The following is a 17,892-nucleotide window of genomic DNA, read 5'->3' on the forward strand; positions in this document are numbered from 1 at the left end:
TAAATATAAAAGTTAATCATTATGTATCTTTTAAGATCTGAGACAAAAATGGCAATAATTAAAAACAAGTGCAAGAAGAATAAAGTTTTGATTTTTCAACTTACCTTTAATGTGATACTATAATGTCCAACAAATGTTGCATTTATCCATGATGTTGAATGGGGATCACCCAGGAATTCTATGTGATACTGTTCAACATTTCCATCCAGGTCATAGGTCACATATTTACCTTTAAAAGGATCAGGGCAAAGTATCCCTGGCCAACTTTCAAAGAAAATTATATTTAATTATTTTGATGCTTTTCAAAAAGGCAGTCATCAATATATCTGTCATAGTCGTATATCAAACTTTCTTCTTTGAATTTAATAAATTATTAAATAAACTTTAACATATTCACATTTTAAAAGTAGGATATTCATTTGATACAAGTAATCAGTTGTGCCTTTATAGATATAGAAAGCTTTGAAATAGTCACATATTTAAGATATACATGAGATATGAGAAAGAATTATAAGACAAAGGGGTGATCTCCAGGGTCTGTAAGAGACATTAGGTATTGCTAAAAGAAAAAAGATTCATCAGAATCATGACAGGACTGGCTCAACTCTAACCAATCAGAATGACTAATTACTAAAATGTTAACCCATTGACAGGGCTTCTGAAGGGGTAGGAGAGCGTTGGCATTTCCTGAGCCAGGGATGCCAAAAGGGTACTGTTAGCTCAGGCTGTGCTAACTCTGGAGATTGTAACTTCGGTGGGACAAGCAGAAGTAAGTTCAGCAGTCAATATTGTCCCTCCCCCGACCCCCCCCCCCATCTGCTCCATTGACAGGTGACCACATTGCTAAAAATCCTCAGTGCAGGAAATAAAATTTATCCTTTACTAAAAATAAATCTTTAGGGTTTTTTTTAACTAACATAAATCTCTAGAAATTCCTTGGTATGTTTTATTTTTTCATTTGGCAACTTAGTTGTAACTAGTTTACCAATCTCTCTAGACTATGACCTACTATTCTTCAGAAAATAAAGCAGGAAAAAAGGTACTAAATAAGGTCAGGAAGCTGTGACTAAATAATGAACAATAGAAATCTGAAGTTTATAGTTCATGACCCAAAATATACATATCTAATATACCCAGACATTCAAAGATCTGTACAACTATCAAGTTCTATTTCAGTTTGCTGCACTATGGAGTAAAAAGATAACAAGGTTCAAATCAGGAGACCCAGACTCTAGTTCTGCCTTCTCCCAGACAGGAGGCCTGCAGCAGGTAATGAGGCCTCACTGTAACTCTGGTTCCTCACTGTGCCGTTACTACATTGAAACAAACATGTGTTTTACACATTTTAGTTTTTAGGTAAATTAAAATATTTTGAAGTATCATCATTATATACTGAATTGTGTACAATTCAATTTATATGTTGAAGTCCTAACCCCCAATACTTCAGAATGAGATTGTGTTTAGAAACAACACCTTTAAGGAAGTAACTAAATTAAAAGGTGGGCCGTAATCCAATATGAGGGAGGACCATGTGAAGACACAAGACCCATCTACAAGCCAAGGAGAGAGCCTCAGATGAAATTAACCTTGTTGACACCTTGACCTCAGACTTTTTTAGTCCCCAAAATTATGAGAGAATAATTTTCTGTTATTTTTAAGCCACCCAGTCTGTGACACTTTGCTATGGCAGCCCTAGCAAACTAATACAACTGTATATAGTTAAGATAATTGGTACCATTGAGAAGTAGAAGGAATAATACAAAAATATTTTTGCCTAATTTCAATAATTATTTTAAAGCTAAATAAATGCAACAGATAAGTTTAAAATCTAAAGGATGCATACAAATCATGCTGCAAAGAATCTGAAATCACAAAAATATAAAATCCATATATTATTTGGACTTGGGGACTGTAGATTATTGATATCCTACTAAATTATCAATTGATATTAAAGTTATGAAGTCATAAATATAGAAATGTATCTACCATAGCCAACTATAAAAAAGTTTCACAGATTATAGATTAATGAAAAGAGTTTATGCTTAGCATTATTAAGGTAAAAACATTTGATCCCAGGAAGCTGATAAGTCCCAAGTAGAACTGCAAGGAGGTGGTGACTTAGGTGCACCAGTCACCAGAGATGATAGAGTGTGAGAATGGAACAGCTATCCACTGTTCCCTGATGCTGAGCAGAGTCCTGTGGCTTTGGGCCTCTCTAGGGTAAGGGAGGTAGAAGGCTGCCTTGGTAACCTTCCATCATGGAAGAAGAGGGGCTAGTGGATTACAGATTGAGTCACACTATCTGGAACCCAAACAAGCCTAATAATTTGGAAGAAAAGGAAACGACAATGGAAAACAAACGGTGGTTCAGGACTTAAATGAAGACTGTCTGGTTATTATCGGGTTCACATAACAACATGTGAAAGCTCTTATTGTGCTGTGCTTAAGAGTAAAACTCAAGTGGAGTTCATCTTTTAAAACTAAGTTGGAAATCCACTTTCTGAAGAAACCCAGTCAAAAGAAGACTTCAATAGACAAACGACTAAGAATAAGTGGCAGCTGCAATGGAGACCCCCAACTTATTGAACACCAAGGAACAACTAGGTGCTTCAATTAACAGCTATTTTAAAAGAACCAAACTGATTGTTACATTATATTTGTTTAAACTTTTTGTAAAATATAAGGGGCTCATGCTTAATACTACTGATTTACACCTCACAGCAATTTTTAAAAGGATCATTGCCAAACAATAGCAAATTTATGCATAGCAACTACTCCATTCAGTGTCAGTCTCAGGATTTCTAACACTTAAGACATGAAAGAAATATTTTGCAATTATGTGTAAGATGAGCTGGTATTTTTCTGACACAAATTCTGATATAACTGTTTCTACATCAAACCTATTGGGCCCAAGAGTCTTCAATCTAAATCACTACTCTATAAAATATATATAAAAAAGATGACTCTAAAAATTATTGAATGCCAACAAAAGAAAAAAAGCTTCTGTTCATTATTAAAAACATGCTATATTATAGAAAATATTGCATGTTGATTCAGAGATGAATTATGCGAAATTCTGTCAAATGTCTAAATAACTCTGGCACTTTTGTATTTCTCCAGGCGGTGCAAAGGAATCATGACTCCTAGTCTGTATATCTCAGCTAACACAGAATGTTCCTAAACAGTAGGAAGAGCTGAGCAGAGGCAATAGATGTAGAAAACATGATTACTTCCCTGCAGCTGCTACATCTATCATCTTCTCTGACTTGCTGTGATTCACAAAAAGCTGATGTCCATTTTTGCCCTCACTCTGACTTCAATTTCAGTTCCAAAACTGTCAATGATGACAGCATATTGTGCACGTCTACTTCCCAATTTTTCACTTTCATATTGATGAGAAATTCTGAAGCTTAAAGGTGAAGAGGGAGAGTAAGAATAGGCAGCCCAATGGAAGTGTATCAGAATTACAAGGGAAGTGTATGATCAATTTTAGAATCTGTGGGTGTAAAATGTACAAATACAACAAAGTCAAAAAGGTACCTGGTGTTATAATCCCCTTAGGAGGGAAGGAGAACATTTTGGCAGAACAAGTGGTAAATTCAAGGGGAAGTGCAAATCCTATATAATAAAAGCCTAATATGCAAATTGTCCCCTCAACCAGGAGTTCAACCAGGATTTTAACTGCTCACTATGACATGCGCTGACCACCAGGGGCTGGCATAGAACATGGCAGGCGTCCGCAACGTGGTGCTGGCAGTGGGTGGCAGTGAGGCACTGCCAGCCCCAATGGGCCCCGACGAGAGCAGGACCATGGCGGGATGGTGGAGCAGGTGAGCAGGCAGCACCAGGCCAAGGCGGGTGTGAGTGGGGCCCGATCAGCCCTCCGATCTCCCTGCAGATGATGACCAGCAGTGGGGAGTGGGGCCACCGCTTGGCTCCTAGGCACTGAGGGAGCTGAGTGGGGCCTGATCGCCCCACAGACAGCAACCAGCGGCGGCGGCAGCGGGGGGGCAGGGCTGCCACTGGGCTCCCAGGCACTGAGGGAGCCAGGTGGGGGCCCAATGACTCGGGCAGAGGGGGGTACGTGGGGGCCCAGGGGCCCAGGTGCTGCCCAGGGCCCAGAGGTCAGCTGGGACCTGCCCTTCCATGCCAGATGCTCGGGCTTTGATCACTGGCCAGGCCTAGGCACTGCATCCGTGCACAAATTTCTGGCACCAGGCCTCTAGTATATTATGAAGACACTGATATCTTACACATTTCTTATCCAGGAAAATGATCTTTAATATGACAGCTATTGCCCTCAATAGGAATTGAAGCTTAAAGCATGAATTTATTTATTTCCAATGAGAAGAAGTACATGACTTATTTTTAACTGTGGTTTGGATGTTTAAGAGGAGAGCAAATTTTACTTGGGCCTCATTCCTAATCCTTGAGAAACAGAATAGATGAGCTGGAATCATCACTAACTGAACATTATACTTGTCAAGAAATCTCTGGGCTGTGCCTAAAAGCAGGGGTTGTTGGGGAGAAGAAATTTCCCACTCATGCGCGTGCACACGGGCACACACACAGTATATCAATCCATAGGCAAAAAATACAAAGTAATTAAATAATAATTTGTAATACTGAAAGGATCTAGTAGAAATATCAATTTATAAATTTACATACTATATCTAGAATGTATCACTGGACTGGTTTGTTAACCTAAAGACATATTTTATTACTAAACTGTTTTACTACATTACATTAGGATTCAAATATATTTTCTATAAATTAATTTTCATATTCATGAGAAAGCTTTGTATGTCTGTGTAAATATGCCCAAGGTAGTTATCCTAAACAGAGCCTAGCTTCTGTTTGACAATGTGTCCTACTATACTAAATAAGATATGCACTGTTCTCTTTTACTTTTAACTTCTATGCTCTTTTTAGTTGAATACAATGCTATTTGCAATTTTTAAAAATCAAGGCTGCTTAAGCATTATAGAGATAGTTTTCTCTTCCTAGTACATGCAGATATCTCCACCACAAAGCAGAGAGACATAGTCCAAAGGCAGGAGGTTGCATCAGTATTTTTATAAGTACATCAGTGTGTGCTAATTCACAATGTGGATGTAAATATAACTATTATATTTTGATTTTCCATAGAGTTTGCTGTAGGAAAAGAAAGTATTACTTTATTGGCAGGTGCAAGCACTGGGCAGGACCATGGCATGCAGGAGCAAAGAATTTTCAGTAACCACCAGAGGTTCGCCCCGATGACAGTGACCAGCGCCCCATCTTGGTCTGGCGCCCCCGCTCACCTGCTTCACCATCCCGCTGTGCTATGCCAACATCCACCGAGTTCAGTGCTCTGCCGCCTGCTACCAACACCCACCATGTTCCGCACGCCCCATGGTGGTCAGCGCACATCATAACGACTGGTTGTTCAGTTGTTCTGCCATTTGGTCTATTTGTATGTTAGGGTTTTATATATATATATAGAAGATATACATATATATACACATATATATATATACACACACCCATACAATATTTCACATTTGATCCCTAGAAAAGCTCTCAGCAACAAAATGTACAAATCTCAGAGTAATTTCCACATTTGCAAAGATATTAAATGTATTAGTTTGTTATGGCTGCCATAGAAAAATTACACAACCCGAGTGGCTTAAACAACAGAAATTAATTTTCTCACCATTTTGGAGGCTAGAAGTCCAAGACCAATGTGTCAGCAGAGTTGGTTTCTCCTGAAACCTCTCCCTGACTTGTAGATGGCTTCATATGGTATTTGTTCTGTGCATCCTTGGTGTCTCTTTGTATATAATCTCCTCTTCCTATAAGATCACTCAGATTGGATTAGGGTCCACCCTAAGAGCCTATTTTAACATAATTGCCTTTTTAAAGGCACTAACTCCAAATACAGTTACATTCTGAGGTTAGGGCTTTAACATGTGATTTTGGAGGACATAATTCAACCCAAATCTAGGTATATGACTTGAAGGCCTCTTGTGTGTGTCTTAGGTGTATGTTAGAATAAGCTCAGCACAGTTTATGAAACCAAACATATTCTTCATGCAAAATAGTTCAATATGAATGCAAACAAGGTAATATGAGCTAGAGTATCCCAGCTTTAAGAATGTTAAGTAGGAGAATGTAATATAAAATAGCAAGGGATTCTGGGAAGAAGGCAGCAATGGTGTTATAGTTTTAGAATCTCCTGATTTTCCCATAAATACAGGCAGAACACTTAATAACAGAAAGGCAAAACCTGACACAAAACCTCTATAACAAAACTAATTGATAAGCTATACCAGTGGTCGGCAAACTGCGGCTCACGAGCCACATGTGGCTCTTTGGCCCCTTGAGTGTGGCTCTTCCACAAAATACCACGTGCAGGCGCGCACGTACAGTGCGATTGAAACTTCGTGGCCCATGCACAGAAGTCGGTTTTTGGCCTGGGCAAGTCTATTTTGAAGAAGTGGCGTTAGAAGAAGTGGGGGGTGTCGGTCGGTCGGTCGGTCAGTCGGGCAACGGGAGACGAGGCTCAGGCGGGCCGAGGGATATGCAGCGCAGGGGAGGCGCACATGATTCATGCATGAGTTGAGTGAGCCAGTCAGTCAGCAGTCTCATTGTGCAGTGGTTAGTGCTAGTCGAGTCCGCAAATTGCGCGCGGGTGACAAAAGTACCTACTCGAAGCATAAAGTTACCTGTATTTTTCCAAACAGCTGCAAATCCTATAGGTATTTTTGTCATCAATTTAAAAATTGTAATTATTTTGTGTTGGTGGCTTTATTATTATAAAATGAGGACGTTTTTAGCAAAGGCCAGCGTAGGAGTACCCTAATTAATTAATCACAATGTACCTACCTATATAGTTTATGTTTAAAAAATTTGGCTCTCAAAAGAAATTTCAATCATTGTACTGTTGATATTTGGCTGTTGACTAATGAGTTTGCCGACCACTGAGCTATACACATGCAAAATGTAGGTACAAACTACCAACACTTACAAGACCCACATTATTAGCATCTTTATATATGAGAGAGAACAAAGTGGGAGGGGGCAGGCAACCAGAGTTCTGATGTGTTTGTGACATAAGAACCTTAAAACCGTAAGTTCTCTTTGGAAAGTCAAACTGAGTACAGCAGCCAAAATTGTGAGGGGGACTGCAAGAAAATTGAAAGCGTTAGAGCAGCCTGGGCCCTATGAACACTTAAAACTAACTGACAGAGCTCCTTTTCAGAGCGAAAGCTCATGCTGAGGAGAAACTGTTGGGAGTATAATCCAAGTTTAATAGGGCAGGACCAATAAGAATAAAGAAAAGAGATGGTACAAATAAAAGTGGGAATATAACACTAAAGGTTGAATTAATACAAATTAAAAAAATAATGTAGGTTGTAAAAAAATATAAATTAGAATTAGAGAAACTAAAAAAGTAGGTTTTGAAGAAAAGGAAGATTTGAACAGACAGGTGACAAAACTCATAAAAACATTTCAAGATTTTTCAATAAAGACTAATTGGGAAGAAACACAAAAGACATTACGTTCAATTGATAATACCTTCAGAAAGATAAAAGATGGAAAATAAAAAATAATTAAAATTTTAAAGATGAAAAGAGTTGAAAAAATACCAACGATAAACAAAGATCTACCATAAGTAATATATGTAAGTCCCAAAATAAGAAAATCAAAACGATGTTAACAGGATAAATATAATTTTTAAAAGTAATTGGGAAAAAAAAACTTGAAACTATATGTATACTGCACATTACATTCTTGGAAAAATCAACCCGGAATGGGAAATATTGAGGTAGACAATAATAAATATACAAAATCTAAAGAAGAAGAAGAAGAAGAAGGAGAAGAAAGAGGGGGAGGGGAGGGAAAGGAGGGAGAGAAAGAGGAAGAAGGAACAAGAGGGGGAGGAGGAAGGAGAAAGAGGGGGAGGAGAAAAATAATAATATATTTTAGGTTTCTAGGCAGCAATTACAGAATACACATTCTTTTCAAGATAGGCCATACTGGGCTATAGAATACAATTCAATGAAACTGACTACAATTGATTTAAATTAGAACTCAGTAACAGTAAGTTATTTTTAAATCTCCAAATATTTGGTAATTTAAAAACATACTTCCAGCCGAAACCAGTTTGGCTCGGTGGATGGAGCGTCAGCCTGCGGACTGAAGGGTCCCAGGTTCGATTCCGGTCAGGGGCATGTACTTGGGTTGCGGGCACATCCCCAGTAGGAGATGTGCAGGAGGCAGCTGATCGATGTTTCTCTCTCATCGATGTTTCTGACTCTCTGTCTCTCTCCCTTCCTCTCTGTGAAAAATCAATAAAATATATATTAAAAAAAAACAAAAAAACATACTTCCAACAACTCATTTCAACGAAGAAATACTAAGAAAATTAATACATCTTTCAAACTCAATGGCAATATAACACAACATACTAAAATTTTTGAGATATAGCTAAAGCAATACTTAAAAGAGGAAAAATAGATTTAAGTCAGTTACCTAAGTTTCCAATATTAGAAACTAAAAAAAGTAGAATTAAACCCAAAGAAATCAGGGAAAGAATTATGATGACATCAGGAAACAATAAGAAATTAGACAAACAACAGGAAAAAGTTGATTCTTTTAAAAGTTTTAAAATTCATAAACTTAGCAAGACTATATCTCAACAGTTTATTATAAAATAACTAGAGGCCCCAAGATTCGTGCACTCAGCAGGGGTGGGAGGGTGGAGGTGGGGGGTTCCTCAGCTCAGCCTGCGCCTTCTCGCAGTCTGGGAGCCCTAGGACCTAAGCCAGCAGTGGGACATCCTTAGCGCTGCCTCAGAGGTGAGAGGCTTCCGCCACCGCTGCTGCGCTCACTAGCCATGAGCCCAGCTCAGGGCTTCTCTGGCTGAGCAGTGCTCCCCCTGTGGGAGCGCACTGACCACCAGAGGGCAGCTCCTGCGTTGAGCGTCTGCCCCCTGGTGATCAGTGCATATCATAGCGACCAGTTGCATATTAGCCTTTTATTATATATGATGATGATAGCAAAAATCTTACCTTGGCCAATTCTTGAATTTTACCAAAACCAGGCTACCAACAGGTAGCTGTGAATAGACAATCTTAAATCCACTTCGATGAAATTGAGACTCTTCAGGAAAGTCTTCTTCAGAAATAGAGCACTTATTATATTTTGAATCAGTGTTCATGTAGCAATACCATGATTCATTGTGATCAACTCTGGCTGCATCCTCAGTTGACAACAATCTCCATTTCAAACAACTTTCACATTGAACCCACATTTTGTTTATATATGTATTGTTTTCCATGAAGGAATCCATTGCAGTGTTACGACAGTCTACTATTATCTTACTGTAAAATTTTTCTTTTTTCATAAATGAATTTAATCTGGAAAATAAGAGGAAAATAAAAGAATAAGGATTCAAGAGTATAAGTTCAATCCAAAATCTGAGAAATAGCTCTTTAAATACCCTCTTTGCCCACCTACTCTCTATCCTTATAAAGATTATACATGTTGAGCATGTTGTGTTTCCACTTACCCAGAAACAAAATAGATGCATCAATTCCTTGGGGCTCAAAATGCTCCAAAATTAAAAACAAGAACAGTATGATGAAGCAGAAGACTAGAGGTTAATATCTATTAATCTACCATATCACACACAGCTGGTAGATATCCAATACTTTTGCCATAAAAAATAGCTAAGCCTTATTGAATGCTACGATCCAGGTATCATTCTAAGTGACTCATGCACACAACTTACATAGTCTTCCCAACAACCTTAGTATAACCATTTTTAAAGAAATATTTTAAAGAAAAACTGAAGCAAAGAAATTTGTAAGGTTCCAGAGCTTATATATGGTAGAGTAGAATTAAGATGAAGGCAGTTTGGTCCCAAATTTGGTGATATTACCTACTAAGCAGTACTGCCTCTGCGTATATATATTATAGCATGGCTTGATTAGCCCATTCTTTTTCAAATTCTGAGGAAAATCAATTACAGAAAAACATTTCATCATATGAAAATTTGAAATGCTTTAAGAAAATTAAAAAATTTGCATGTATAATTTTACCTTTTATTATAATTTAAGTGATTTGAAAAAGAACATTTATCAGAGCTTTCTTATTATAAAAATTTTAAACTTATAAGTTAGCATTGTATGATTAAGGCCTCAATTTCTAACTTCAACAATAATTGCTATGTGCATAATACTAAAATATAGTTAAACTAATAATTATTGTAATTAATAAAGTACAGGTAAAAATATTAGCCTCTTATTTTGCAATGCAAAACCTATTTTTAAATTAAAGAAATCTTAGATATGCTATATTAATGAGTTAGTAGAACACTACTAGCCAAGAATATGCACCATTTAAAAAAGCTCTTAAATCATGATTTAATTACATGTTTTGAAACTCACTTATCATATGACTTTCCAGGATAACTACAAATAGCTTTAGAAAAAAACTGCCAATATATTACAATTGACACAATTCACAATTTTTTACCTACTAATTCCACTCATGTGAATGCATCCAAAGAAAATTTTCCAGTTTCTCTTCTGTTATTGATTTCTAGTTTTATACCATTGTGGTCAGAAAAGATGCTGGATTTCATTTCAATGTTCTTATATTTGTTAAGTCTGGTTGTTGGCCTAACATATGATCTATCCTGATGACTGTTGCAAGTATATTTGAGAATATGTATTATTCCGGAGGGCCGGAACAAAAGCATGGATGGAGTGTTTGTGTGAACTAATATAAATTCATAGTAAACATCATTACATAAAAGGGTACGGTTTTTTTTTTATTTTTATTAGTTTTATTCATTTCAAACCCTATTATTATATTGCTATCAGGCCGTAGTTTGATCTATCCTGATGACTGTTGCAAGTATATTTGAGAATATGTATTATTCTACTATTGAATGTTCTCTATATGTTAGATTCTTTTCATCTAAAGTGTACTTTACATCAAATGGTCCTGTATTGATTTTGTCTGAGTGATCTACCTATTGTTGATAGGGGCATATTGAAATCCCCTATTATTATATTGCTATCTATTTCTCCCATTAATATTAGCTTCTTTATTTTGATGCTCCAACACTGGATGCATAAACATTTTCAATCCTCTTGATAAATTAACACCTTTATCATCTATCTATATAAAAGCTAATATGCAAATAGACTGAACGGCAGAACAATCGAACAACCAGTTACTATGATGTGCGCTGACCACCAGGTGGCGCGTGGAACATGGCAGGCATCAGCAGCAGGCAGCAGAGTGCAGAACATGGTGGGTGTCAGCCATGGCAGGATGGTAGAGCAGGTGAGTGGGGGCACCAGACCACAGCGGGGCACTGGTCGCTGTCATCAGGGCGAGCCTCTGGTGGTTACTGAAAATTCTTTGCTCCCGTGCGCCACGGTCACACCCGGCGCTCGCACCTGCTGCCAGCGCCAGCCCCACTTGCACCCGCTGCCAGGCTGAAGTCTGGCGCCAAGTGATCAGGGCCAGCACCGGACGCCAGCAGTGGGTACGAGCGGTGGCTGCTGACCCCAATCGCCCCTCAGGGCTTCTTTATCTCCCCCTGCTCCTGAGGGGTGATTGGGGCAACAGCAGCCACTTGCATCCACTGCCGGCTCCGGCCCCAATTGCTCCACGCCATCAGCGGTGCAAGTGGGGCCGGCATCATCAGCATGTGGGAGCGGTGGCAGCGGGAGTGGGGCTGCCGGCAGACTGGGTCCCGGGGGCCGCGGCAGGAGGGGCTGGGCAGGGACACAGAGGATGGGCCAAGACCCGCCCCTGTGCCCACTGCAGCCTCGTGGCCCATAGTTCCTTTCAAGGTGCACGAATTCGTGCACTGGACCTCTAGTTATATAATAACCTTGACTTTTTTCAAGTTTTTACTTAAATTCTATTTTGTCTGATATTAGTATCGTAACCTCTGCTTTCTTTTGGTTTCCATTTGCATGGAATATTTTTCATCCCTTCACTTTCCAGGTATGATTGGAGAATTAGTCCATTTACATTTAGAGTATTTTTTTTATAAAAAAAAGGGCTAGTAACCTTTTAATTCTTTTCTGGATGTGTAGATCCTTTGTTCCTTTTTTCTTCGGTTGCTCTCATGCTCTGTGATTTTCTGTAGTGGTATTCTTTGATTCCTTTCTCATTATCTTTTGTATATCCAGTATAAGCTTTTGCTTTGTAGTTACCATAAAGTTTACATAAAACATTCTATAGTCCATCCTAAGCTGATAACTTCACTGACATACAAAAGCTCTACACATTTACTTTCCCCCACATTTATATATTTTATTGATTTTTTACAGAGAGGAAGGGAGAGGGACAGAGAGCTAGAAACATCGATGAGAGAGAAACATCGATCAGCTGCCTCTTGCACCCCCCCCCCCCCACTGGGGATGTGCCCGCAACCAAGGTACATGCCCTTGACCGGAATCAAACCTGGGACCCTTGAGTCTGCAGGCTGACACTCCATCCACTGAGCCAAACCGTTCAGGGCACTTTCCCCCACATTTTGTTTTTGATATCACAATGTACATATTTTTATGTTGTGTATGCATTAAAATGTTTTGTAGCTAGACAAAATACTTCTGTCTTTTAACATTTATGAGAGTAATACGTTATTTACACATCACCATTACATAATATTCTGAATTTTACCTTTACCAATGAGTTTTATACTTTCATGTTTTCATATTACTGATTAGCTTTCATTTAAGCTTAAAGAAAAATTTTAGCATTTCTTGTAAAGATTGTAGTATTATATAAACTATTCCTCACAAAATGGAGCAACTGTATAATGTAGTGATTAACAGTATGGGTTTAATGCCAGTCAGACCTACATTAAGATCTAAGAATATCTACTGAATAGCTGTGTGGCCTTGGGCAAACCATTTAAAATATTTTTACCTGGAAAGTGGGAATACTACCAGCACCTCATAGAGTGTTCTGAATGTTCACTAAAATAATGCATGCATGGTATGAAGTAAGAAGCACAGCACATAGTAGGTGCTCATTAAATGGTTGCATTACTTTCTTTTCTTAAACGTTCAAACTGCATCAACTTACATTATTTGATATATCCCAAATATATCCAATGTGTTCTGTCTCTATGTCTTTGCTCATGTTATCCTCCTTACTCTATCATAATCTGTAAATTTTCCACTTTTAAAATCTACCTCAAATACCATCTCTTTTAAGAAGTTTTTCTGGATATCCCCAACCAGCTGCAATTTCTCCCTGCTTGACCTTAATGTCCTCTTAACTTCTGGTATGTATAACATTCTGCTTCATATTAAAGTGATGTGTAATGACTACTTCCTACCACTAGACTGGAAGCTATCTGATGGAAGAGGCATTATGTTTGTGTTGCCAGCAATGAATGAATTGATGATGGAAAAATTGCTTCTGTATATTGATTCCAAAATGCCTATAAAGTGCTTTACATGCAGGGATTTTTCATATCACTTACCTAATTTTGTTCAATTTCTCCTATACTTCTGTGAAGCATCTGGAACTGGATAAATATTCTAACAGATGGGAAAGGGATTAGTGAGCAATTTTTATTTGTAACAATACATTACAATGCATTACTAGTAAAATTGAATTTATTAAAGAAACCACCAAGGTCTGCAGAACTCCATTAAACAGTTCTAGACAACTTAATACAGTATAATCATTATATATAATTTGTAGTATTAAAGTGAAAATCGTGAGCTAAAGAAAATAAGAAAATTCCATATAGATTTTACATAAATTCTCCAAAGATTTTTGTATTTCATGAATGTTATTTTAGAATGCTATAGCAGAGCCTGAAAAAAAATAAGATCAATTTTTCTTGAATAGAAATATTACATAGTTCCATTGTTCAACAGAACAAAGGTCTTTAAGATGGAATACAGACAATGTGAATTCTTGTGAAGCATCAATTTTTATTACAATGTATATACATTTTATGACTGATGCATCCCAGATGGTAAAATTACAACATACCCAAGGAGTTCTGAACAATATAAGAATTTAATGAGACTGTGTGAATAAATACATACAGAAAAGGAATGAAGATAAATGGCTACTTATAATAGAAATTGCTTTTATTGTTTGTATGTGAATGAGAAAAATGACTGTTCTTCCAAACAAACAAACAAAATTGTCATTATTCTTTTGCTCTCCAACATTGTTGTTATAGGAAGTAATCCATTTTTAACCACAGGCTATCCCAGATAATACAACTCCACTAGGTTTGAGAAAAGTAATGGTATCTGTATTGCTGTCTTCAAAGTTGGGGCATTTCAGCCTTATAATTTCAATTTGAATCACTTCTATTTTCTAGATAATATCTCACCTGTAACCAATAATTATAAGACTGCATTACTGGCCCAGCTGGTGTGGCCCAGCAGTTGAGCATCAACCCAGGAACCAAGAGGTCATGGGTTCCATTCCCAGTGGGGGGCATGCAGCAGGCAGCCAACCAATGATGTTTCTCTCTCATCGATGGTTCTCTCTATCCCTCTTCCTTTCTCTCTCTCTAAAAATCAATAAGATCCTATTTTTAAAAAGACTGCATTACTAAACCTGCCTACTTTCAAAGAGAACTTGAATTAATAATTTTAATGTTATAAATTAAAATTTTATAATAATCAAGAGACAGTAGAAAAGGATGAGGACTCGGAATAAAAAAATATAGTTTCTAATCTTGGTTATACAACTTTATAGCTGTGTAATCTTCAGAAGGCCTCAGTGTCCCCATCTGTAAAGTAAGGAGAGTAGAGCTAGATGACCTCTAAAAAGTTGTCATGCTTTAATGGTTCATGATTGATGCATTCTGGCTGTTTTTCTTCAAAAATCTCTACTCCCTGTGCTGGATTATCAGCTCCTCTATGTTCTTTTTAGCCACATATCAGAGTTTAAATTTCACCAGCCCCCTTTCATCACTGTGTTAGTCTTGTTAGCTCTGAAGACTTGCTAAACTTCATTTTCTTTGCAGTAAATGTTGGTTTTCAGTGTTTATTCTGTCTTTGGTTCATATGTTATCTCCCTTAGGTAGGAAATCATATTAGTCTACAAGGTGTATTTCTTGCTAGTCATTAAAATGTGGCACTCTTCATCACCTTCAATCTCCATCTGGAGCCTTCAGACTGATGTCTTCCAGTATCTCATGAAAGATGCTTTTATCACAATCTTCGAGACAATTAATGATAGCAGATATAAATTCCCTTTGGCAAATGTTAGCAGACTGTTTCACTGACCTTCCCACCTAACCACCCAAATCTGATGTTATCAGCTCTGAAAATAGCGAAGTCTAAGAGGAGTCCATATTCTTCCAATTATTGGCTGTATAACTTTGAGAGTCATTTAAACTCTTGTAATTTTATCTGCAAAATTATTATTTCAGCCATAACCGATTTGGCTCAGTGGATAGAGCGTTGGCCTGTGGACTCAAGGGTCCAGGTTCGATTCCGGTCAAGGGCATGTACCTTGGTTGCAGGCACATCCCCAGTAGGGGGTGTGCAGGAGGCAGCTGATCGATGTTTCTCTCTCATTGATGTTTCTAACTCTCTATCCCTCCCCCTTCCTCTCTGTAAAAAATCAAAATATATATATTTTAAATTATTATTTCATAGAGAAGTTGTAAGGATGCTTTTCAAAAAATAAATAAATATAATAGTGAACAGTAATAGAAATAAAAATGCAGCTGTACCAAGGACAGTCAAGTTTGAAAGTTTTGCAGTACTCCCAAAGGGGGAATTTTAAAAAATTATTCTTAGAAAGATTTTATGAAGGATAAAAAATACTACAAAGAAGAAAGGAGAGGTCTATAATAGCAAAAAGAAATAGGGGTTCCACTGGGATGAATCTGAAGAAGTCACATATCAACCTAGCAAAGTTTAAAAACAATATATTTACAATTTCAAAATGATAAAGAATTATTTGACATTCTCTTACACTATTCAACGTATGAATTTAGGTGTACATAATTTTTGGTATATAACAATCAGTAAAACCAAAAGCTGGTCCCTTAAAAAGAAAAAATTCAGGAATAAATCATATCCTATATAATAAAAAGGTAATATGCAAATTGACCCTAATAGCAGAACAACCACTGGACCAGTCACTATGAGATGCACTGATTATTTCTTGGTCCCTTTCCCCGGCCGTCAAGCACTGATCACCCAATGGCAAACGGGAAACCGGGGGTGGGTGGCAGCGGGGGGCAGGGCGGGCTGCGGGCAGCTGGGGAAGATGGCCCTGATTGCAGGGCAGGCCTAGGGACCGTACCCACCCACGAATTTCATGCGCTGGGCCTCTAGTTAGATATATAACTATAGGACTTTAAAAATTTTAAATTACTAGAGGATACCTTGTATATATTTAACTCAAAAGGAAATTTAAGTTTCTTTCTGAGCATAAGAAAACAAATACTATGTTAATCTCATTTTAAAAAGTAAACTTGTAAAAACCCTACTTAAAGCAGCTAAGATCTGTGAAATGAATCAGATCTGTTAGAGAAAAATTAATCATGGACAAATATCCAATGAGAATTAATGAGTCCAAGACTGGTCCCCTGAAAGATGGCCTCACAAATGTGATGTCCTATAAAGCTCCATGGAAATTAACTATGGCCATCAATTCTGGCCAACAACATTTGGATCTCAGTGCCACCTCCAGCTCCCATTATGCCAGCCAGGAGGCTGGTGCTAGCCCAATCATGTATACTGATATGACTTACTGTGTTGCAATCCCACTACTAACACGCAACATCTTGAAGCTAACTGTATTCACAAGGCTTAGATTTTAGTTGGGCTGGGACTGCCAATCAACCTTGAATGCCATGCTCTCAGAATTGTACTAGAATCAAAGTTCTGCCACATTATATTACTACTAGAGGCCTGGTGCACGAATTCATGCATGGGTGGGGTCCCGCGGCCTGGCCTGTGGTCAGGGCTGTCTCACCCAGTCCTAGTCCCAACTGGGGCTGGCTGAGGGGGAGGGACCCATGGGAGCTTGGCTGGCCGCAGAAAGTTGGCTGTGGGAACACACTGACCATGAGGGGACAGCTCCTGCATTGAGCACCTGCCCCCTGGTGGTCAGTGTGTGTCATAGCTACCGGCTGGTTGTCCAGCTGTCTGATCATAATGGTCACTTAGGCTTTTATATATATACTAGAGGCCCGGTGCACGAAATTCATGCACTTGGGGGGGAGGGGGTCCCTCAGCCTGGCCTGCGCCCTCTCACAGTCTGGGAGCCCTTGGAGGATGTCCAACTGATGGCTTAGGCCCACCTAAGCCATCAGTTGGACATCCTTAGCACTGCCATGGAGGCGAGAGAGGCACCCACCACCACCACTGTGCTCGCCAGCTGTGAGCCCGACTTCTGGCTGAGCGGCACTCCCCCTGTGGGATTATACTGACCACTGAGGGCAGCTCCTTCGTTGAGTGTCTGACCCCTGGTGGTCAGTGCACATCATAGCGACTGGTCATTCCGCTATTCGCTTGATTTGCATATTAGCCTTTTATTATATAGGAGGATAGATTGTATTCTGGTCCCTGGTCATGCTAATGAAGTAGCTGGTGTTTCTCTAATATTCATTAAAAGCTCCATAGCTCATGGTCAACGTACTTCTACAATGAAGTTTGTCATAGGCCTTATTAGATCTCTATGTTTTGATTCAGGTGGAATGAGGCAAAAGAGATTCATCCACTGAACTACTGATCCCTGTCTGTGAGCTCTCTCTGAGAAATGCTACTCCAGCAGGGCTGAAGGTATGCTGCTTGGCACCTGCACTGTTTGCATGACATGCCGCATTACAGATTAAAGAAGGAAAACCATAAAATATTAACATTTGCCGCCCCAAAA

General features: G+C 38.5%; 1 protein-coding gene across 1 annotated transcript in view; it reads right to left on the minus strand.

The window, feature by feature from the left end:
- ZCWPW2 (zinc finger CW-type and PWWP domain containing 2) overlaps positions 1 to 13,565 on the minus strand; it is a 63,111-nt gene extending 49,546 nt beyond the window's left edge. The window contains exons 1-3 of the mRNA XM_023752909.1: positions 13,508 to 13,565; positions 9,057 to 9,404; positions 105 to 264 (exon numbers count right to left, since the gene is read on the minus strand). Coding sequence (XP_023608677.1) covers positions 105 to 264; positions 9,057 to 9,391 — 495 coding nt within the window. The 5' untranslated portion in view covers positions 9,392 to 9,404; positions 13,508 to 13,565. The remainder of the gene's footprint in view (positions 1 to 104; positions 265 to 9,056; positions 9,405 to 13,507) is intronic.
- Between the last annotated feature and the right edge of the window lie 4,327 nt (positions 13,566 to 17,892).

This window comes from Myotis lucifugus, unplaced genomic scaffold (assembly GCF_000147115.1).
Source record: "Myotis lucifugus unplaced genomic scaffold, Myoluc2.0 scaffold_39, whole genome shotgun sequence".
NCBI classification, from domain to species: domain Eukaryota; kingdom Metazoa; phylum Chordata; class Mammalia; order Chiroptera; family Vespertilionidae; genus Myotis; species Myotis lucifugus.